This window comes from Xiphophorus couchianus, chromosome 5 (assembly GCF_001444195.1).
Source record: "Xiphophorus couchianus chromosome 5, X_couchianus-1.0, whole genome shotgun sequence".
Lineage (NCBI taxonomy): Eukaryota > Metazoa > Chordata > Actinopteri > Cyprinodontiformes > Poeciliidae > Xiphophorus > Xiphophorus couchianus.
Window position 1 is genome coordinate 32,002,388 of NC_040232.1, and position 22,337 is coordinate 32,024,724.

General features: G+C 38.8%; 2 protein-coding genes and 1 long non-coding RNA gene across 9 annotated transcripts in view; 1 reads left to right on the plus strand and 2 right to left on the minus strand.

Annotated features, from left to right (window-relative positions):
* Nucleotides 1–1,605: 1,605 nt before the first annotated feature.
* On the minus strand, nt 1,606–4,430 carry LOC114144778 (ependymin-like). The gene is made up of 6 exons (XM_028017955.1): nt 4,303–4,430; nt 3,870–3,904; nt 3,616–3,750; nt 2,609–2,792; nt 2,092–2,179; nt 1,606–1,855 (listed from the first exon to the last, which is right to left on the minus strand). Exons 1-6 carry the CDS (start codon nt 4,427–4,429, stop codon nt 1,705–1,707), a joined length of 720 nt encoding a protein of 239 aa, XP_027873756.1. The 5' UTR covers nt 4,430; the 3' UTR covers nt 1,606–1,704.
* A 1,389-nt stretch (nt 4,431–5,819) lies between these two features.
* Nucleotides 5,820–22,337, minus strand: part of pnpla6 (patatin-like phospholipase domain containing 6) — a 40,605-nt gene continuing 24,087 nt past the window's right edge. For 2 of the 7 annotated variants that reach the window (XM_028017942.1, XM_028017940.1), the window contains exons 27-37: nt 21,177–21,333; nt 20,906–21,022; nt 20,270–20,339; nt 15,071–15,187; nt 12,221–12,337; nt 9,995–10,143; nt 9,745–9,897; nt 9,148–9,276; nt 8,941–9,028; nt 8,516–8,655; nt 5,820–7,381 (exon numbers count right to left, since the gene is read on the minus strand). In XM_028017942.1, coding sequence (XP_027873743.1) covers nt 7,316–7,381; nt 8,516–8,655; nt 8,941–9,028; nt 9,148–9,276; nt 9,745–9,897; nt 9,995–10,143; nt 12,221–12,337; nt 15,071–15,187; nt 20,270–20,339; nt 20,906–21,022; nt 21,177–21,333 — 1,303 coding nt within the window. In that variant the 3' untranslated portion in view covers nt 5,820–7,315. The remainder of the gene's footprint in view (nt 7,382–8,515; nt 8,656–8,940; nt 9,029–9,147; nt 9,277–9,744; nt 9,898–9,994; nt 10,144–12,220; nt 12,338–15,070; nt 15,188–20,269; nt 20,340–20,905; nt 21,023–21,176; nt 21,334–22,337) is intronic. The other 5 variants (XM_028017946.1, XM_028017945.1, XM_028017941.1 and 2 more) reach the window with 4 other exon arrangements.
* Nucleotides 10,143–11,320, plus strand: LOC114144782 (uncharacterized). The gene is made up of 2 exons (XR_003595539.1): nt 10,143–10,287; nt 11,181–11,320. It is a non-coding gene; the product is annotated as an uncharacterized LOC114144782 (long non-coding RNA).

Below are 22,337 nucleotides of genomic sequence, written 5' to 3' on the forward strand. Positions count from 1 at the left end.
ATTTAATATTGCAGACCAATAAAATCTAAACACCACTGGAAGTCAAAACTACTACTGGAAAGTTGAGTGGAGGGTAAAAATATGTAAGAAAAAGATTTCCACAGTCTTGAGGAGGACAGTTAATTTAAGAGTTTGTGGTAGATTCATTGAGTGTGGCCTCTGGCTGAAGTTGGTGCTTCAATATTTATAGAATCTATGTTAAAATAGAGGCCTGTAAATGTATTCAGTGTGAAAATTAACAATCATGGTTTCAGCGTCTCCCACACTAATACTCAGGTACAGTAAATTGCATCTCCTCTCCTACACAGCCGCAGAGCCAGAGAACGATTAGTCTGATAATTGGAGTGGCAATGCTATTATTGCAGCTGATGCTTCCAGAGCAGACTCGCATCGCGTTAATCACACGAGGCAGATGAGTAATTTTAGACAGTGAGGACGGACGACCACCTCTGACCAAACAGACGATGATTAGAAGAAGTCTTCAAGGCTGAGAGGTAATGTGCGATGAACCTCTAATGAATAAGAGAACCGTCGCTCAGTTATTAATGTGTGGAAGAAATATAGTCACATGAGAGTCAGACTGTTTAGAAATTGAATTTATAACACTGTGCAATTATGTACAAGATTTTTTCCCCCTTTAAATTCAACAGCAAAAACTTCACCTGCAAAAATTTGCCCTTTTCAATCAGTTAGCTGGTGAGCGTGGCTAACTGTTAGCGTGGCTAACTGCTGGGTGCCTCTGGACCAGCCCACTCCACTGGTGTCATGTGATGGATAAAGGGGTCATTTGAATAATGGGAGTTTTGGTATAGATTTGATTCTATATAAATACAAGGAAAGTATCGCCGATACGAATATCGAGACCAGTATCGGATCCGAAACCGATACCAGTATTTATCATTTTATCTTGAAATGTCTTTCAAGATAAAATGTCAATCTTGTTAGTCAATCTTGAAAATTGACTAATATTATGTTAGTCAATTTTATCACTGACTAACGTAATGATTGGACTTCACTTAGTTATGATTATGATCAAATACAGGGCAGAGATTTTTGGCAAATAACTGTGTTTTTAATGGACAACATGGCAATGTAGAAGAAAATAAATAAAATTGTTCACTTTTCACCTTTACTACACACAAATGTTTATGAACTAGGCCGTTAACTGTAGTCTGCATACAACCTAAGTAGCAGTACTATTTTTAACAAACAAGCGTTATCATATTCAGCCCTATTAAAATTGTCAAACACTACAAAGGTATAAAATCCTGCTAAAATTGACAATGTATTGATATTTGGCATTTTAATTCCTGCATAAACTCTGTGATGTGGACATAAGGGAGAGAAACTGCAGACAGAAATATCGATGTCATCAGAATAACACCTTGGTGTCGACAGTATCGATATTTAGATCAATACGCCCAGAACTAGCGCCGACTGCTTTGGCGTGGGTCACCAAAAGGTCACCACATTTCCTGATATTCTTGACATTTCCTGATATTCTTGTTTTACCCAGCAAAACATATTTTGTCCATCTGTTTTTCATAAATTAATACTCGTTTTCAGCCATGTTTTTCGAGTGAAAAGCGATAAAGACACCATAAATTATGTTTCATTTGATTTCTATTTGAACATTTTTATTGGTAGCATTTCCTAGATAGCGTCAGCATAATCTGAAAGTTATTTTTAAGAAGATCCCGGTGCTCACTTCATAGACTGCACCATCATGGCCAGGGACTCCATGGCAGAGAAGAAGGTTTGCGGCTTGGCAGATTTCTCCATTTTTGCGTCGTAGCAGAAAGCAGGAGGGAAGAAATCCTCTGGATTAGACATTCCAATCACCCAGTTGTAGGTGCTGAAACACAGGGGAAAAAAACAATTAGTTAATTTTGCCTTAATAAACTTAATTTTAAAAGGACAATCTTTTACACTTTGTCTATTAACTATGAGCTAGAGATAGATTTCTGTAGGATTTTCTTTTTTTTAAACCACTAATCTCTTACTGCAACGGATTACTTAAGTTTGGTAGAAAAAATAGATGTATTGATGTTCTGCATTGGGCTGGTTGTTGTGTGGTTGTGTTTGTCCAACCTGATGGTGGTCCATCCTATTTTTGGAGAGTAGTTTGTCAAAGTCACAGGAAGGCAGCCGATCTCAGTGAAGGTGAGTAAATACGAGTCTGCACAAACATGAAACACGAGTTTATATGTTGCATCCAAAAATGACGTTAGTTCAAGGAGAGCTTGTATTGCAAAGCCAATATTTTTGAGCATTATCAGTCAGTTTATGGTTTGGCCACAGCTTCTGAATTGGATTTAAGTTTGGACTTTAACTGGGCCACTCCAAAGAAGTTTTTTTTAAAATAATTCAGAGGTGGACTTTCTGGTGTGCTTTAGGTCATTATTCTGCTGCATAACCCGAGTGTGCTTCGGCTTAAGGTCACAAACCAGATATATTTTCCTGCAGGAAAATCCGATGTTTCATTTATTTTAATTCAGGCATATCATCTGGGTCCTAAATCAGCGTTTTAAGCCCAAGATTATCACACTGCTACCACCCTGTTAGATAGAGGAAATTACTTTTTTTTATGGTCAGGGTTCATTCTCACCGTTATTGGGAAATTGCCCCACCCAGGTGTTGGTCAGCAGACCCATCCCCCAAGAGGAGCTGGAGCCCAGGATCGTCTGACCGAGCAGGGAAGCGTCTTCAGGAACCTGCATGGGTATGAAGTAGGTATCCAGGGGCAACTTCCTGCACGTCTGAGCGCTCCAATTGATCTCATACATGACCTCCTGAAAGAACAGATGCGGGCAGTCATCACAACTTCATACTTTTTTTTGTTGTTGTTGCTGTTGTTTTTAAGACTCTACAGTTGCGGGTTTAAATAGCGTTTCACTGACAATGTCTTCCCGTAACATTTGTAATTACCCAGTAATATTTTTACTTTTCCTGTCAACCTAACATCTTCTAATGCAAAACCCCGGCGGCCCGACCACCGGGCTTTCCTGGGGGAAACCCTGCATCTGTTTTTATCATTTTAAAGAACGCACTTAGAGCTCACTTAGTAAAAATAATGTCTTTAAAAATAGATTATTGATAAATTTGGGATGAAAATAATGAAATTGATATGATTTTGACTTAAATAGCCTTATCAATAGTAATACTGAATAGACAGTCTCTGTCCCTGCCTACACATTTTCCTTTTTGCTTTAGTTATTTAAGAAAGAATGAACACTATAAATGTACTGGTGCCATTTTTCTGTAATAAAACATGTTTCTGAAGGTCAGGAAATAAGACCAAAAAAAATGAATGTTTTTTTTCATGCATATTATACTCAGCATGAGTTAATCATTAATCACATAAAACCTCATTTGTGTTTCTCTGTGCCAATCAAAGAGTTGTTTTAAAATAATAACATATAACTGGAAAAAAAACAACATATCTCAGGTGCAAAGAAAAGCTATTTCCAATTCACGGTTTAACCCCAAAAAACAACAGAAAATCTTTGTGGTCTGATGCAAACACTGAAGATCTCTAAAGGAAAGAAAATAAATTCAGAAAAAAAAAAAAAATCTGTGGGAGGTTCCTCCAGATAAAAGGTTAGTTTAACCAACCTGCTGGTAGAGCATCAGCTCGTCCACTGCCACGGTTAGATTCCCGAAGCTGCCATAGTGTCTGGCCCGCAGCCTCTGTCCGAGGGCGTCGTAGGCGACTGCTCCTGATGTTGTCATTAATCCACCGGTGGCCATCTGGTGAGGAGATTCAAATGGCAGAACGCGAGTAAGAACTCAGAGATCCAAAGTTTCGATCTAGATGAGAGTCCAGCAGGAAAAATCTTTAAAAGGATATGAGAAGTCAGTGAACGCACCACAGAAACGCCACCAGTCAACAGTTCTGGAGCAACTATGGAAAAACAAATTAAAATCATTGAGAAACGCTCTTAATCCAAATCCATTTAAAAATGTAACACTATTTTTTTTTACACAGCTTAAACCTGCACTGTGTAACTTTTACAAAAACGTTTTCTTTTTTTTTAAATGTTTATTAAAACCGTGATGATGTCATGATAATTTGATATGAGGCTCCTCCACAACCATATCCCTCATCCTTCATATATATAATTGAGGCTTCTCAATTTGATATGAGAAATCAAATCAACTTGATTTGATCAATTTCCCCCTTCAACTGGGGGAAACAAAAATAACCTCAACACGTTTTCAACGTTTTGTCTATAAACTACGGCGACGGACTCCAAATAGAAAAGAGATCAGAACATTTCCCGTGTTCCCAGAAACGCTCACAGCAGGGTTTAGGTGCCTGACTGGTAGCAGCTACCAGCAGCAGGCTGAAGCAGAACAGCAATCCGACAGAGTTCATGGTGAGAAATGTCTGGAGCAGGACAACCTGTTGAGGAAAACCCAAACACATTCCTCCTTATATAGCAGCACACAGCTGACTGTGTTCACGTGTTGCGCTAGTAGCCATCTTGTTTTCTGTTCTGCCTTCTTTGAGCTCTCTAAAAAATGGCGCGTTACCATCTCTACAGAGTTGAACGACTAGATGCTGTTGAGGGAATTCAGCCATTTCATTCTGGTGTGTTGGAGCAGCGACGCTGTGGAGGACTGGGCTGATAAATTAAAGCACAGTGGAGATTTTGGAACAGATGGAAAAAATCTGAAACAATCACAAGTTGTGAAAAGTTTCTCCAAGAGAAATAAAATAAAAGACACCACGAATCTTGTTAGACTTCGTAAAACACGATAATTTGACTCTCAGCAAAGTATATTTTTATTCATTTGGAGCATTTAAAAAATAATAATAATAATGTGTGTAAAATAGATTAATCAGCATCACATGGCGTGTCATGAATTGCCGCTCAGGCGTCACCAGGAGTGTTTTATTTTTGTCTTTTTAACTCCAGATGGGAATATTCCCAAGTTCAGCATATTCCACGCCCTCCTCCACTGTTCAAACAACAACCCACGTGTTTTTTGACAGAGCCAGAAGTTTCCAAAGCTTTTATAATCATGATCGAAGCTATTTTTATTTGGCTTCCATCGGGATGGCAGCAACAGGTCAGATTCCCACAGACAGAACTTCTTACGCAAACTAACTTAGTAATCATGATGAGAAAATATGAAAAGTCTTTTACTGGTCAAGTGTTTTCCATGTGTGAACATACTCGTTCTTAAAGGTGCAACCCTCAGAACCAGATGCAGACATGGAGAAGGAGCATTCAGTTTTTACGCTCCTGTGAACTGGAACAAACTTCCAGAAAACTGCAAAACTGCTGAAACACTAAGTGCCGTTAAATCAAAGCTAAAACCCCGCTTGTTTAGAGTTACCTTTGATAGAGAAATATCTGGGAAGTAGATCACAGTTTTCATGACTTCTCTTTATTCTGCCGCTGCATTGGAATTGTTTCTTTTTGTTTATCATGTTGTGCTTTAATCGTGTTCAGCACCTTGAACTACTGAATTTGCTAAAAATGTAAAATATGAATTCACTAAAGACGCAGGAAGAGGTACTGGCCGGGTGTTTTCAGCTTACGGTTTCAAGTGCAATCCTGAGGTTGGATTGCGTTTTTGATATGAAAAAGTGACGCAAGATGAGGATTGAACACGTGGTTTATGACATTTCAATTCTGAGAAATGCACTAATGTGATCCAAAAAAACCAAACTGCAAACTGCGTGTGGAGAACTTCAGCTGCACGTGTCGAAAAGCAAACATCGACCTCCGCAACCGACCAACGAACCGGGTGAATTGCGTTGTATCATCATTTAAACAAAGTGATTTAAGACAACATTTTCAAGCAGGTCAGGGTAAATGTTATGTTTATTTCCCAATATGCATCATAAATTACAACCTCTGTGTAATCCTTGTCCTAGCAAAGAGTACATCAAACATTTCAGTGCAAAAAGCTAAAGCCATGTTAATTAAAACAACACTTGACCGCCTTTCGTTAAATTGCACAGCCAGTGGTAGACGCATAAATTAAAAAATAAATAGAATTAATAATAAAACAAAACAGACCAGCAAATGCTGAAACAAACATAAGAGGTGTTTAGAGAACAACTTATTATTTTTGGTTTAGGTTCCCCATTATGCAGCAAAGCGTCAACTTACAAAATCGCTCCCATATACATGGATGAATTCTGACGTTATTAAACATGTTTTAATCTTGTTACAGTTTCTAACAGACAGAAGTATCGCTGAGGTGACTCGGGATTTCTGCGTATTTTTTGTGCCCAATAAATATTTACATTAGATTTGGGGATTTTTTCTTTGTGTGTGTGTGTGTGTGTTTGTGCGGACCCGATTGGAGAATCAAGCTAAAAAGAAGAAAAACAAACAAACCCAGTAGTTCACCTGTTTTTTTTGTTTGCTTTTTTGCCGCCTTCCCCTGTGAACATCAAGTTATACGCAGGAACCCTGAGTGCTGACATTGTGCAAACAGAACCAACACGCTTGTTTGTTTAGTGAAGCGAGTCCAACAAACGCGCCGCAGTTGCGTTCACTGACTGCCGTGTAGTGTGGTTAAAAAGGCTTTAACGCGTTCCGACATGATCTCTAAAATGAAACAGTTTCTGACTCCTACAAATGGCCGCTCAGAATCTAGTCGTTTGGCTGTTCTGATCCCTTCCTCACAACGGATCTAGTCTGGAAAAAGCACCTTTAGTTCACCTTGCTCTGCTGAATTCTAAATATACAAGTTGTGTTTCGTTTTTCCTGTGAAATAAAATGCTGCTTTATTTTATTCACCGTAAACCCCACCTGATTTTCATATATTTACCTTCACACTTTGCCTGTCTAACAGTGTGTTTTCCTAGCGCTGTGTTGGTAACAAGCTAATCGAAGCTTTTCCGATCTGAAATAAAAATGGCACAAGTAAAACACGCCCATACAAGCAAACACACAAAAGCAAATGAGGACTGTGAAATAAAACAAACCCTCAATAGAGAGACGCTTTGCCAAATCCAATGTATTTTTCTAGAAATTATTAAGTTAAAGTCAAATTTAGAGAGCTTGTTTAGTGGTATAAATTCAGTTCAGCTTAGTGTCTGTAAGAGGAGAAACTGCTTACATTTAGGACCACAGATGTTAAAGCAAATGCGACACAATAGGAACAAAACTGGTTCTTGAAGTTGATCAAAAAGAAAAACAAAAAAAAAACCCTAAATAACACTGCTCCGACGTTGCAGAAATTTCAGATGTTGAGTGTGGCATCCACATTTCAAGTCTTAAGTCATAAGTTTATGGCCCCTCGGTCGTCTGACCCTCAATTTTGTCCTCTGCTGGTCAGGGGCCTTCTGTCAGCAGTCTGAAGCGTTTGACTCGCTGGCAAGTTTCCGCCGTTGCCTCACAGATTTATCCTCATCCTGCAGAGCAGAAAAAAGTCATTTTACAGTTAAAGTGTGACACTCGAGGCCTGTTTCTGCTTCAATCATGTTTTCCAAAGACCAGGGCCCTAAAGGAGGCGGTGCTTTTGATATTACCCTGAATACTCAAGCTTTGCAGCATGAGTGTCCGAAGAATTTCAGATTGATTATTACCAGTGGTAACTAAGAGGTTAGTTATGCTAACCCTTAAGCAATAATCATAAACATTAGCTTGGCCAACGCTACAACACTAATGAAAATGAGTAAGGCTAATGCGTAAATTAATCAAACATTGCCTCGGCTAACGCTAAAACAGCAATGTCTTTAGCTGAAGCTAATGCTAAAGTGCTAAATTCAAACATGTTGATATTCACCATGTATCAATGAAACAACATGTGTTACAACATAACTTTTTTTTATTTTTTTGCCCTAACCTTTACTCAAACAGTGCAAAATACAGATTAATCCATTAATCCAACAGAAGAAGTTATTCTTTGAAACAGATCTTTCACTCATGGTTTCAGTTTTATTGTCGCTGATGTTGCCCAGTTGACCAAGGTGAGCAAACATCGGATGATTTTAAACAGCGACACATTCTGGGAAAACACAAAACATGTTATGAATAAAATTTAAGACCGATATCACGACAGAGATATACAAGAGACATGCAAGTGACCAAAACTGTGACATTTCTAGAGTCTTTTTGTGGCTCATTGTAGGAACTTTGTGCTACGATGGTTGCTAATGGCTTTTTTGTTTGTTTGCTTACTATCTAGCTAGCAAGTATTTTCAGCCTGTTGACGGTAGCCGTAACCACCTTGAGTCACAGAACGCAGCGAATGAAGAAGTCTGCACACGGCTCAAACTTTGGCCTGATAGAAAGGTTCCTACAAACACTGTATGAAATTAAATACTCTTACCACGACAAAATTTAAGACCTATGATTAAAGTATTTAAAGCCTACTTACATTTTTTTTTTAAATCAATTCAAGGCCTTAATTTTAGATAGATGAGTTTAACACCCTGAAAAACCTACAGAATATTTGACGGTTCAGACATGAACCAGAAACCAAAAGCAGACACAAATCTCTTGTTTTTTTTGGTGTCTTTTATTTATTTTTTTTCAGGACTCACGGTCTGGAAAACGCCATTCTGACCCCATTCTCCCGGGGAGTGGTCCTCAGCTTCCTCATGCTCGTCCTCATCCCCCTCTTCCTCTCTCACGGTGTCCATCCCATCTTCCTCGTACTCCGTCAGATAGTCTGACTCATCCGCTGGACACAGAGATTTAAAGCACCCATTAGAGACCACTCAACTGAGCCCCCAATATAAATAACACCTACTTTATTAGTAGCAGGTGCTATGTAGAATAGCAAAACATTCTAATTTAATTGGTATTCTGTACCCTTTAATTGGTATTACTACTAAAAGGACCAAGTAAGAGGCTCCAAATCTTATTTATTCCTAACCCTAACACGCGAATAGAGCAACGCCTGTTCTAGAAACATGCCGTTAAGAGCAGAACGGACATTTCTTCCATTCTGGGAAGCAGGTTTCACCTTCTGTAGCTACGTAGCTTTGCACCGGCTCTATCCTGGACACGATCTCCGCAAGATCCGTGAAGTCAGCTCCGGGACATGTTCCGATCTGAGAGACAAAAGGATCACCTTCCTTATATTGTAAATCCACATCTGTTGGGGTGAACTTGTATGTTCTAGAGGAAACCAATAGTATTCTTGATGTGTGTGTGTGTGTGTGTGTGTTACAGCGGGGCTCACGTCCGTCCTCTTGCTGTTGTTGTAGTCAGCCGAGCGGTGATCCCTCAGCATGTTCATGATGATGTCGCCCCGAGCCCAGCCGGTGAACAGCATCTTGGCGTGCTGATAACCGATCTCCTGCAACAGTCGTTCAAAAATGCTGAAAATTTTAGGAAGCACTTTTTTCCCCCAGCTAATTAGAGATATAACATGGCCAGACTTTAGGAAGATAGAATATGTAAAGATATGGTCAATGACTGAAGTATTTGGGTTTATATTCAATTTGGAGGTGTGTGTATTACACCTCCAAACAATCAAGTCATAATCAAGTGACTGTGTTGCCTTCAGTTGTTATAAAAAATACTGTACATACCAAACGTGACTTAAAAGACTTTTGACTTTGCAAGTTATGGCCTTCAATTTGGGTTTCTGTCTCTTTAAGAAGCTCCTGCTCTTCAGCACATCATCGCAACAGTTTAATTACTAAACTAAATTAACTCTCTAATATTAATGTACTTCATTGAGATCCAGCCTCAGCTCTGCATGGTAAATATTGGTGTGCTGCCTCATGCTCTAAATGTGCTCTAGGAATAAATCGTCACTCACATAGATCTCATCAAACTTGCCAAAGTCCATGGTCTTGAAGCGGTCGATGGGCGGTCTGATGTACTCGCAGTAGGCACTTTTCTTTACCACCTCTAGCTGCCGCACACAGGACACATATGCCAAGCGTGACTGGATCTCCGCCATGTCCGGCACCTGAGGGAGGAAATTAGGTCAACATACCGCCGGAGTATTGTGATTGTATTCATACGTAAATTATCTATTTTTTCCAGCAGTCCATCCCGTACTTTACCTTAACTTTTTCTGCCCAGGGATTGATCCGCTTCCAGAGCAGCCACCAGCCAGACAGGCTGTCGCCGTAGTTACAGAGGTCCGTCTCGTCCTGGCTGCCCACATCGATGGCGATGACCGTCCTGGTGCCCACGTTTCTCGCAATGTCCGCTGTTGGACGTTTAACATCAACCAGGAAAAACACAAATCAGCAGCAAAAAAGCAGAACAAAGTTACCACCGTGTTCGTGGATCCGATTGTTTGGACGGCGACTCAGGGCGGAACAGAGTCTGGATGGGCTTGAACCACAAAAATGTGGGTTTATGCCGACGTACTTCAGATCATTTATGGTCAATTTGTTAGATAAAAACTGAATATATCCAGTTTGACAGGTATGGAGTCCAAATCGTGGCATTTCTGTCTGTCTTAGAATTTTGTGGCGTTGAATTACTTAGGGACAGAAACAGGAAGTCTATCCAGAAACCCCCAAACAATGAACCTTCAGTATGTGGCAGGAAAAACAATAAGAAACAGCTGAATTCATTACATGTAAGATACTGATTTAAAGGGGTTTCTTCAAGTCTCGTCTGGCTTGTCAGAAAAACACAACATTTATGTTTCATTGTTGAGACATAATTTCCAAATATTAGTGTTTCATCTGATTATTTCCTCTGGGGAGTCTTAATCAGTACAATGTGTGTATTTACAGCTTAAAGCAGCAGTCTGGGTTTAACCCGAGTCCAATAAAGGCCTGGTGCTGCTGCCTTAAATGCATTCAAGTGGTAAATGTAATTATTTATAGCATGAATGAATAAATCAAAGTTCCTCCCCTCAGTATCAACACACACCGATAATGTTTATTTTTTTCACAGTTGACAGAAACTGACTTTATAATTTCAAAATGACAGGCAGACATGGGGCTGAGCGATTTGCACTGGGGTTGCCTATTTTTGGGAATCAGTTTGGGCGCGAGTTAAAATTGGGCGCCATAATAAATCAAAAATGAGCCAATTTAGTTCTTCAGTTATGCCTTTTGTTAAATAAATAAAGGTAAATACCTAAAATGAGATAAATGACAGCATACTAAATCGCCCAGCCCAACAACAAATCAGAAATACCAATTTAACAAATTTGGATTTTCTTGTCAGAACAGACTGGTGTGTTGTGCAAAATAAAAGCAAATATTCTTTGTTTTTTTTTGTTTTTAGTGCAAGACTGAAGGGGGATTCTCCACCCAATTTTTAATTAATCCACACCAGGCTGCTTGACGGGACAAAATCCTCTCAGCCACTTCAACTCATCAGGACCAATGGCTACAAGTTCAATAAAATGCTGACTTTTCCCATCCTTAAACCAGAGTTGTATTCAGTAAACATTTAATCATTTATTTAACTGAAATAAAACTGAACTGGTGGAAGACGTATTTGAGACATTCCTCTTAATAGTCTGAAATTATTCATATCCCTGGCAGATTTAAGCTTAGATTAGTCTATTCAATTTTAACTACACTTCCTTCTGAATGGGAGTAACCATAACATTTTGGAGTGACTTAATAAGAAGGGAGAGTCACCACCTCTCATCTAAACCCAGGAGATGAGATAAACTGTAAAAATCTACTCAGCCATAATGGGAACAGATCAATTATATTTATTTTCACAACTGAGTTTCCTTTTTTTTTTTTTTTTGAAAAATAGCTGATCTCACTTCAATTTTTAATTGAAATTTGCCAGGGGTATGAATAATTTTAGGCTTAACTTTACGCAGAGGTGCATTTCAGTACGTAATAGGATAATCAAAACCTTAGTTGATTTATTTAATTCAATTTCTATGTAAAATTCACTTTCACATCTGTGCATCAAGTCGACAGAATGAACACAAACCGGATTGAAATATATCACTGTGTGTAACGAATCTCTGTAAAATATGAGATTCGTTATCTTAACTGAATTAAAAATAAATCAATATTTCACTTGAGATTAGATGAGTTAAGTAACAATGTATACTGGTTTGATGTTTTTTAGACTGGGAAAACTCAGCATCACCACTGGACTACCCTCATCTAACCCTGCCTCCTTACTTACCGTTACAGGTAAACATTAGTAAATTGATTAATACGGCTCCCCCTCATACGGTGCTTCCCCCATCCATCGCTCTGCCTCCCCTACCCCCACCTGGAGCTGGCCAGACATTCAGAGGCATGGAGCATTTTGGTCGAGGGAGGGGCCTGAGGGACTCCACCTGTACTTGCCTGGCAGGTTGTTGATGTAGCCACCGTCCATTAGCAAGTTGCCGTCTTTGGGGTCGCAGAGAGGCGGCAGGTACCCCGAGAGGGTCATGCTCGCCCGTACATAGCGCCACAGAGAGCCTGGCACACCAGGGAGGAGGAAGGGAGGGGAAGGGGGGGATAACATCTCAATAACGTTTCCTATAGCTTATTTGATTAGTGCTGACACAGACCGCAACCCAAACAGCAGAGGGAGCTCAGCCAGAGGGCCACAGCTGATCCCTGCGTATGCTGGGACTGCCGTGCTGCTCATCTTTAGACTCTGTGAGACGTATGCAAAAGGAAATAAAGCAAATGGCAAGAACCCCCCAAGAGAGCACAGAGGCTATCACAGACCTCCAAATGGTGTCCCAGCAACAGTGCTTCATTGCTTCTAATTGTGTGAAATTATTTATTTTGTACATTTCTAGATAGATAGCTAAATAGCTAGATCATTAGTTGACTAATGATCTAGCTAGTAACTACCTAGATAATCAGCTGGCTAGCTACATAACTAGCTAGCTTGCTAGATAATTAGCTCACTACATAGCTAGGTAGCTAGATAACTAGCTTGATATCTAATTAAATTAGATATTTAAACAAGGACATCCAGATATCTAAACATATCTGGATATCTAGACAACCAGATGTAGATAGATCCAAATCTAGCTAGATCTGAAGATCTATCTTCATATATAGCAAGATATCTAAATTTATATCTACCTAGATATCTATCTTTATATCTAGATAGATATTTAGATATCTAGCTAGATATTTAGCTAGCTAGAAAGTTATTTAGATATATACATATCCAAATATCTAGATATATAAATCTAAATATCTAGATATATTTAGATATCTAGCTAGTTATACGCCTAGCCATATATCTACTTATCAATATAGCTGGATATCTAGCTAGCTAGAAAGCAAAACTCCTTTACTTGCAATGTTTCTATTGACAAAGCAGCAGCAGATGTTGACTGGACAACATTTCAAGGTCTGATACTGTGAACATGGCAGAGAAGCAACCAGCCTACTCAGTCCTGCAGTACAGCTCAGAGCCAGCAGGGGGAAGGAGAAGGCTAGACGCTGCATGGGTTGGAAGGATAAGGAGCACCACAGAGAAAAGCGAGGGGTGCCGCTGTGCATGTAGTATGCTGATTGTTAAGGTGGGATTATCCTACTAAAACATGACTATAGAGAGGCAACCGGCTTAAATTTCAATTCAAGGGCTTTGTTCAGTTTAGATAAGGCTTTAAAGTGTGCAACAACAGGATCCAGAACACATATTCTCACATTTACAGCTGATCTTCAAGAACTGGCATGCAGATAAAAGGAAGCAAAGCCAGGGAGGAGAACAGGAGCTGAGCAGGAGAGGCTGAACATGTTTCTGTAGGCAGAGATGATTGAAGTAAAAAATAGGAGAGTGGCACACTCCCGGGGGGAAAATCGGCATCAGTTCAGCCCAGGGGACAGAAACATTTAGATCCTCCGAAACGCAGAGCGATCCGTAACAACAGAAAACATACGATGCAGGTTTGATGTTTCAGGAGACTTCAGAGTCGCATACGACGCTCCGCAACAATATTCATTATTCTTAAACTTTTTCACATTTTATTCATGTTAAAACCATGAAATTCAAAGTATTTTATAGGGACAATATGTGAAAGACCAACAGTGAAATTGAAGGCGAATATTTTCTTTCACAAATAAAAAACAGAAAATTTGTGGCCAATGTTTATATTCATGTTATGGCTGGGCGATGTGGCTAAAACTGTATCCCCATAAGGGTTTCTTATTACTCAATGTTAATAGTTATTGATTAGTTTTTTCTTTTAAATATCCAGCCAAACTGCTAATATGACATTTCCTGTTTTATCCACAGTTTTCACTCCACACAGTCGTTTACTTTTATGGGGTTATGAGGCACAGAGGCCAAACCTGAAACTGCTGCTGCGCAAGTTATGGGGCAGGTTGTTGCTAGGTAACCAAAGAGCGAGTGAGTTAGTTGATGCCACCAACCTAGCTTAGCTGGCCACGAGAGGTTGGGCGACTAAATCTTTCAATCTGTCTACATTACCCAGAATGCTGTGCGGTTCTGGATTGGAGTTCAGTGAAAGTATTGAAAATTCTACCGGACGTCTTATCTATCAATATTGGTTATGCATCTATCTCCATATGTGTTGCCATTGATTTTTTTTTTTGCCCAGCCCTAATCTATGTGTTTGTCCAACACATAAAATGCTATTAAAATGTGAAAAAGTTCAAGGAACGTGCATAGTTTCGCAACAAATCGCTATCTCCATGTCTGGGGTTTTGAAATCAACTTGTTAAGCCTCAACTTATTGTAGAAAAATATATATATGCTAAAAAAACAAAAATGCCAGCATAGACATAATTTTTTTGTGTCATATCATAAGCTTCCAATGGTAAATAAATTATTTTAGCTAAAATGTCTTGGACAAAAAGAAACTTCATAGTCATGCATAAGACGTTCAAACATGCACGGGCAACATCTCAGATCTCGGAAATGTTGCATAGCTGGATTATAGTCCAACACACTGATTTAAGAACGGAAAGGGTTATGTGAGTGTATCACAAAGCCAGTGGGACCTAGAATAGGATGTATAAAACAGGATACTCAAACTACATCTATAAAGTATTTCCTTCCAAACCATGGGCTCCCAATGTCCACCTGGTCAAGGATGGGTTAGTTACAAATGAGAACTGGGGTAACAGTAAAGAGGAGGGTAGCCAAGTGGTTGACTGTCGATTCAGGGACCGTGGGGAGAGAGAGAGAGGTGATTTTTGGTGAGTGGGTGTTTGAACTCTGACCTGGGACATTGTTAACATAGCAACCATCCACAAGCAAGTGGCCATCCTTGGGGTCGCACAGGGGAGGTAAATAGGGGGTGTAGGAGGCGCTGGCTCTAACATAGCGCCAGACGCAACCTGTCGGGGAAATGGAGATGGACAAGGAGGATCACATCAAATATGAGCCGGACTCCACGTCACAGATGGAGAAAAAAAAAACAGAAGAAGGAAAAGAAAACAAAACGAGAAGGACAGAGAAAGGAACAGAGAAGAAGGCAAAAGACGGAGAGGAAGAAACGCTTGAGACACAGAGACAAAAAGTTAAAGAGGCTCCAAGGAGAGAAGAAACAGAAAGATACGGGATGTTTCCTCACTAAAGTCTACTTACAGTAATTTGCAAAAGTCTTGGGGCATCCCAGTTCTTTATACAGCGCAGGTCAATTTATCATAGTAATAAAAGTCTCTCTTTATTGGCTTTTAAGAATGCATTTAAACTGTTCCTTGTTAGAAGATACACAACCTGAATTTTAAAAGCAAAACGTAGGTGCACAAGTTTGAAGTTAATGGTGGCGTTATTTAAGCCACCGTGCATTTTTTTATGTGATCGCGCTTTATTTGCACCACCAAATGTTTAGATTCACAACATGTTTTCACGCAAAAACGGCGCATCACGTTGTTTACAACATGTTAATATTTGATTTTTGACACCAAAGGATTGCCATATTTGGGAAACCACTGTGTCAAGATCACTTCAAAAGTCATCAAGAAAGTCTGGCATGTTTTGAAGCGAAGTATAGCATTTGTGTACTGAACTACACCTTGTTCCAAATTATTATGCAAGTGATGTTTTCTCAGGTTTTCCTAAATGCAAATGATGGTCAGTATAATTTTCAAGTCATGAACTATTACAGTATAAATCAAATTTTACTGAACGAAGCTCCCCATGAGAACAGTATTTTCTTCAAAAATAAAAAACTCATAATGCACTGTTCCAAATTATTATGCAGAGCAGATTTTCTAAACATTTTATGGATTATAAAAACTGCAAACGGTCATTCTTTGAATGTGCAGCATTAAGTGGTCACATGTACTAAAATCAAAAGCTATTTCAATCTAAACCATCTTAACAGACTGAGTTACATGTTAACATAGGACCTTCTTTGATATCACCTGCACAATTCTTGATCCATTGAACTTGTGAGTTTGTGGAAAGTTTCTGCTAGAATTTCTTTGCAGGATGTCAGAATACCTTCTCAGAGCTGCTAGTTTGATATGAACTACATTCCACCCTCAGATCTTCTGCTTGAGGAAACTCCAAAGGTTCTCAATAGGGTTGAGGTCAGAGGAGGATGGTGACCACACCATGAGTTTCTCCCTTTTTAAGCCCATAGCAGCCAATGACACAGTGGTATTCCTTGCAGCATTCATTGTCATGCATGAAGATGATTTTGCTACTGAAGGTACGGCTCTTCTTTTTGAACCATGAAAGAAAGTGATCAGTCAGAAAGTCCTTATACTTTGCTGAGGTCATTTTCACACCTTCATGGACTCTGAAGGTTCTGACCAATGATTCTCTCCCCATGATTTCAGCCCAAAGCATGACTCCACCACCTCCTTGCTGACTTCACAGCCATGTTGGGATGTGGTGGCCATCCACCACCAATTACTGAATCCATCTGGACCATCCAGGGTTGCACAGCAGTCATCAGTGAACAAGTCTGTTTGAAAATGAATCTTCATGTACGGCTGGGCCCACTGCGACCGTTTCTGCTTGTGAGCTCTGGTTAGGGGCCCAATAGTAGGTTGATGCACCTCAAGCCTCTGGAGGATCCTCCACCTTCAGGTTCCAGAGGCACCAGCAGCTTCAAATAACTGTTTGCTGCTTTGTAAGGGGATTTTAACAGCTGCTGTCTTAATCTGATGAATTTTTCTAACAGAAACCTTCCTCATTATGTCTTTATCTGTACAAACCCATCTTTGTTCTGAATCAGCCACAAATCTCTTCACAGTTTGATAACGCTTCAGTTTTCGTTAAATATCTAATGTTTTCATATCTTGTCATACGACACTACGCTATCTGATGATTTTCTTCAGCAGAGAGATCCTTTCTCTTTCCCATATTGCTTGAAACCTGTGGCCTGCTTAATAATGTGGAACATCCTTCTTAAGTAGATTTTCTTTAATTGAGCTCAGCAGACAAACTAATCAACCCAGCTCTCTGAAATTAATTATAGTGATTCAAAGAGCCCTGACACACAATACCATCTATACATTTAGTAGCACAATAAAAATGTTTATCTTTATGACACTTAAATCCAATTTCCATAATAATTTGGAACACGGTGTATACATTTTTAATTCAAACTTGCAGTTGTATATTTTCAAATGCAGCCAGATTTGTTTTAAAGACTCCAAAAACAGGCAGACAAATTCTGAATAATAAACTAAAACAAAGACAAGCTTGATTGGATTCGTATCAGTCAAACTTAATGGTTGAGGATTGAGAATTACTCAACAAAACTTGTTTAGAACGTCAGCTTCTGAATGATTGGCGCTTTAAAATTGAGCTTCACATAGCATTAGTGTTGTTAGGAGACCAGTTCAAACGGGTGACGTGGGGAGAACCACTCAGACAACGGCAAAAGAGAGAAAAAGGAAGAGAAAGAGTGAGTGAGGAGACCGTCAGTTTTGAATTACTAGAGATGTAATTATTTTTTCCATTAGAAGGAGATTAATGTGGAAATTAGCAACATTTGTACCATCTCTGTACCTTCGACGTCGGGATACGGCCAAAAAAAAAAAAAAAAAAGCAAGTCGCTTTCTAAGTTTTTCCTTCCCAAACCTGGAGTACTGAAATGGTATCAAATAAAAACTACAGGAAGCAAAGAATGAAAGTGAACATAGGACAGAAACAACGTAGTACGTTACTGGAGGGGGGGAATGGAAAAGATTTAAGAAGTGATGTGTTCTGGATCCTACATGTTGACACCAACGTAATAGGGCACTTTTGTGATTTAGGATCAGCATCCACACAGGTTATATCTAGGGCAGAAGCTATAAAAGGCTATCAGAGTAAGGAATATTTACACTAAAATAAATAATAATAAAAAAAACAAAAACATTAGCACTTTATGAAAAGAAAGGAAGGGTAGAGGACGTGAGAAAAGAAGAGGAAGAAAGAGTCTAGAAGAAGCACATAACGGGAGCAGTGACAGAGGAAAAGGCTTTGCTTCAGCAGTTAGTCCAAACACAAGCCAAGATGCAAACATCAGCAGCATTCCTGCAGGACTACCAACTCATCAAATCCAGCGCTAAAGCTCCATAAAACCAGCAGCTAAAATGCAATTAAAGCAGCAAGATGTCAATGTGACGCACAATGCTGCAAAGGATAGCTTAGTATTACGTTAACTGGAAGTCAAGAGTGCTGGATTTGATTGTACACATTCAGAAAATGCAGCTTAAAACAGGTTAGCTCTTCATCTGAAGCTAATCCAAACACAATTAGAGGATTATTCGTGCAGGATCGCAAACAGTGAACATGTAAATTAAAGTTGTTTTGGACTTTGATGTCTGCTGTTAAATTGTTTGATGGGGAGAACATTTAACGTCCACCACCTCCACTTCATCCAAACGCTAACGAGAGACTTGAACAAGACTTGAGGAGTCTTTGGAAGTCAGGGTTGGAGACGAAGTGCCTGAGGTTCTCGGAGGTGAATCACAGTTTAGAAAATTTATTAATAAGAAAATGGAGAAAGAAAACTGGTTAATGGGCAATGATTAATCAATATTACTGTGCTAATCATGATCTTTTAACGAAGATAAATTTTGGAGTAACAGTTGCTAGAACTGGGCGATAAATCAATTTTTATCAAATTTTTGGTGTTTGAAGATTACATTTTTGGAATAATCTGGCTTTTTTCCTCCACCAATGCACTCTGTGGGTTTCCATGGTGCAGAGTGATGTCAGCACGCTTAAAGCCGCCATCTTGTTTGAAGAGCGTGTTTCACAGCTTCCATTTATTTGTCTTTGAAATCAGGCCAACTTTACGACAAAATGTAAGAATCAGGCTCAGATTGAAAAAAATAAATAATCAAAAGTCATAATGCTACAAACTTATTTCTAACAGTATGATTTAACGCGAGAACAAGGTTGAAATAATATGAAAATAAAGTCTTAACATTACGAGAATAAAATCGTGATATTGGGAGAATGAAGTAGTAATTTTATGAAAACTCCAACAGAAAAAATAACAAAAATATATCCAAGCTTTTTTCTCATGATTAAAACAAAATACATTTGTCTTTATTCTGCTAATGTTGTGACTATATCCTCGCAGCTCACAGAAGGGATAACTGAAACAAAAGTCATTTTTTTGAAAATAGTTCCTGTCATTTGTAATTTCTTTTTTAGAAAAGAAAATGATGGATTCTTAAAAATCTAAAATTTGATCTGGTAAAAAAAATTAATAAAAAATATATTTTGAAACCGTATCGCCCAGCCTAACTTCATGTCAGCTTCACAATTAGAGAGCCACGCAGTCTGATTTCAAGTGACGTTTTTTCATTTTTAGGTACCTTCACGTGCAGCTTGCAAAACTGCATCAAAAGGCTGTGAACACTATTTTGTGAATCTCTTTCTAATAACTTAATTACCGTCAGTTAAAGAGAGACTGCGCTGGCTGCTGCAGCTTCCTGACATCAAGTCGTCCCTAACACTGATTTTCAAGCGCTCCTGTTAATCTGCCTGAAGGATGGTCGAAACGTTGACCTTCTGGCCTGGTCTGACCTCTGCTGAAAATGCAGATCTCCAGTGGACCTTCCAGAAGCTATTCATTCATTCATTTCTAATATTTTACGCTTTGATAAAGTTTTTAAAACGTTCTTCTTGCCATCCAGCAAACTCTTACTAGTGTGATTTATACTGTACTTCCCCGAAGTGTTTCTGCAGGTGTTTGGCCTCAGTGGAGGTTATGAACACAGCAGTTTCCGTCTTTAGTACAAACCATAAAGCAAATCTCTGCCATCGTTAAGCCCAATCAGTCTAAAAGTCGAGGTTTTGTCCGTTTTGTGCTCCAGGTTATTCAAACTGTTATTATTTTTAGATTTAACACTAGCAGATACAAAACTTGTCCAGAATAGTTTTTGATGGTTGACTGACTGCAGCGACATGCCATTGCATTGGTTCTGTAACGCGCTCAACTCAGCCCGGCTCCGACTCACCGTCCAGATGGACGCGCATGGCCGACGCTGTGATGTCCGTGGTGACGTTGAAGTATGGCAGCCACAGGTCCTGAAGGTCAAAGACAGGGTCTTTTACTGCTGCTGTATTTTTCAGTATTGTTCTATTCACAGAATGAAGGTTTGTACTTTTTTCTCACAGTAAAATTTAAGTACTTTTCAAGGATTTTTAAGGTAAGTTTTCAAGCTTTCCCAGGACCACTTTAGAGATAAAAACAACACAAATGAATTAAAGAAGACAGTTTTTATAATATCATTTATTAGCACTTGCTAAGTTCTCTGGCATTTAGCAAATAGGAATATTTCTGTTAATTGCAACTGACCTAAAACAAGAGAAATTTAGTCTGATTTAACTTTCGACAGAGAGAAAAAAGTGTCTTTTTATTATCTTTAAATATCTGGTTTCAACTGTCAGTACATTTACAGTGTGGTTTTGTATTCCAAAACCACACAGTTTCAAGGACTTTCTAAAAACCTTCTAAACCTTGAGAACACCAGAATGAAATTCAAGCATTTTTAAGGATTTCAAGCACCGGTACAAACCCAGCGAGTGGGAAATCTATCAGGAATGACTACTTATGAAAATTCTTACTAGAGAACAAAGAAACCATCTCTTACCTCAATTTGCTTGTCCTCAAACACATTATAGATGCTGGTGTTGAAGGCCGAGCCGGAGAACATGGAAGTGATGGGATAGGTGAGGTCCAGGACCGTTTTAAATACCGAATTCATCGCCTGTTAAATCAAAAAACAAAGACACATCAACTTCTATTCCATCGCTCAGATACATAAATGCTTCTTGGTGACGTGCTTCCATCTTACATGTAAACTAGCCACTACGTATAAGAAAATGGAACAAGAATGGATACAGCTAGGGATTGCACCGAACCTTGGACCATTCTTTGGCTCTCTGTTTGGTCCGAACGGCGCTCCTTTCCTCGGCATACAGAGCTCCGATGAACGAGCCGATGGACGTGCCGCCCACGATGTCGATGGGAATCCCGGATTCCTCCATCGCTTTAATCACCCCCACATGTGAGCAGCCTCTGCAGGACAAAATGCACAGGATGTATAAGATGAGGTCAATTTTCACATTATTTGCGCAAAATAATCGTTGATTAACTAGATATGCACTAAAAGTACTTTTCTTTTTAAAGTTTCAGGGTTTATTTTCTTGAATCTGATCTGCCAGGATGAATTTTTGGGCTGCAAATAACAATTACTTTAGTAATCACTTATTCTATTCCTTATTCTGACGATTAATTGGATAAAAAAAATAATTAAAAAAATTAACAGTCTACAGAGTTTCCATTCAAGTCTTTTCTAAACGATATTCAAAATGCATGAAAAGATTCAAATGAAAAATTAATAAATTCCTTTTTCAAATAAGATTAACATATCTTAAATACAAAACAAATTTACGTTATTGTAAACTGTAGTTAGTTTGAACCGGGTAAAGTTAAAACTACGCCATTTATCTCAGACAGAGGTTTTATATCTTAAATGCAAAATTTATATTTATTTTGTGCAGTTTTGCCTTCGTTGCTGATCTGAATATGCTGTTCTTTCCTCAAACAGCTTGCTTTTTGACTCTGTATACTCCCGTTAATGATTAATCAATTACTAAATTAGTTGACGATTATTTCAATACTCAGTTAATAACAATTAATCCAATTAATCGTTTCAAAACTACTGATTTGGATCAATTATTTTCAAGAACTATGTCATATTTAAAAATAAAATGTGTGTGTTCTTTGATAGATTTACAGATTATAAAACACATCCACCCAACCACCTCTTCTTTTAATGCATCCAACAAATGTGAAAAAGAAAAATCTTATATCCTGGTAATTGATTGTTTATTCAGTGAAATATCCTCAAACTACGGGACTTGGTTAATTTAAAAACAACCTTAGATACACTTAAATCTAAGAATGCTCTTATTGTCTTAATCTTAAAATTAAGACTTAAAATTAATTTAAGAAAGTTTGTACAGCGTGTCTCAAATTTAAGACGTTTTAAGACCGCTACGAATGAAATTTAAGACCTA

Coding starts and splice junctions, on each gene's coding strand:
- LOC114144778 (XM_028017955.1), bottom strand. CDS start 4,429: ATGTGTTTGGGTTTTCCTCAACAGGTTGTCCTGCTCCAGACATTTCTC. Junction 3,905..4,302: donor TCAGGCACCTAAACCCTGCT/GTGAGCGTTTCT, acceptor GTTTTTCCATAG/TTGCTCCAGAACTGTTGACT. Junction 2,793..3,615: donor AGCTGATGCTCTACCAGCAG/GTTGGTTAAACT, acceptor CTGTTCTTTCAG/GAGGTCATGTATGAGATCAA.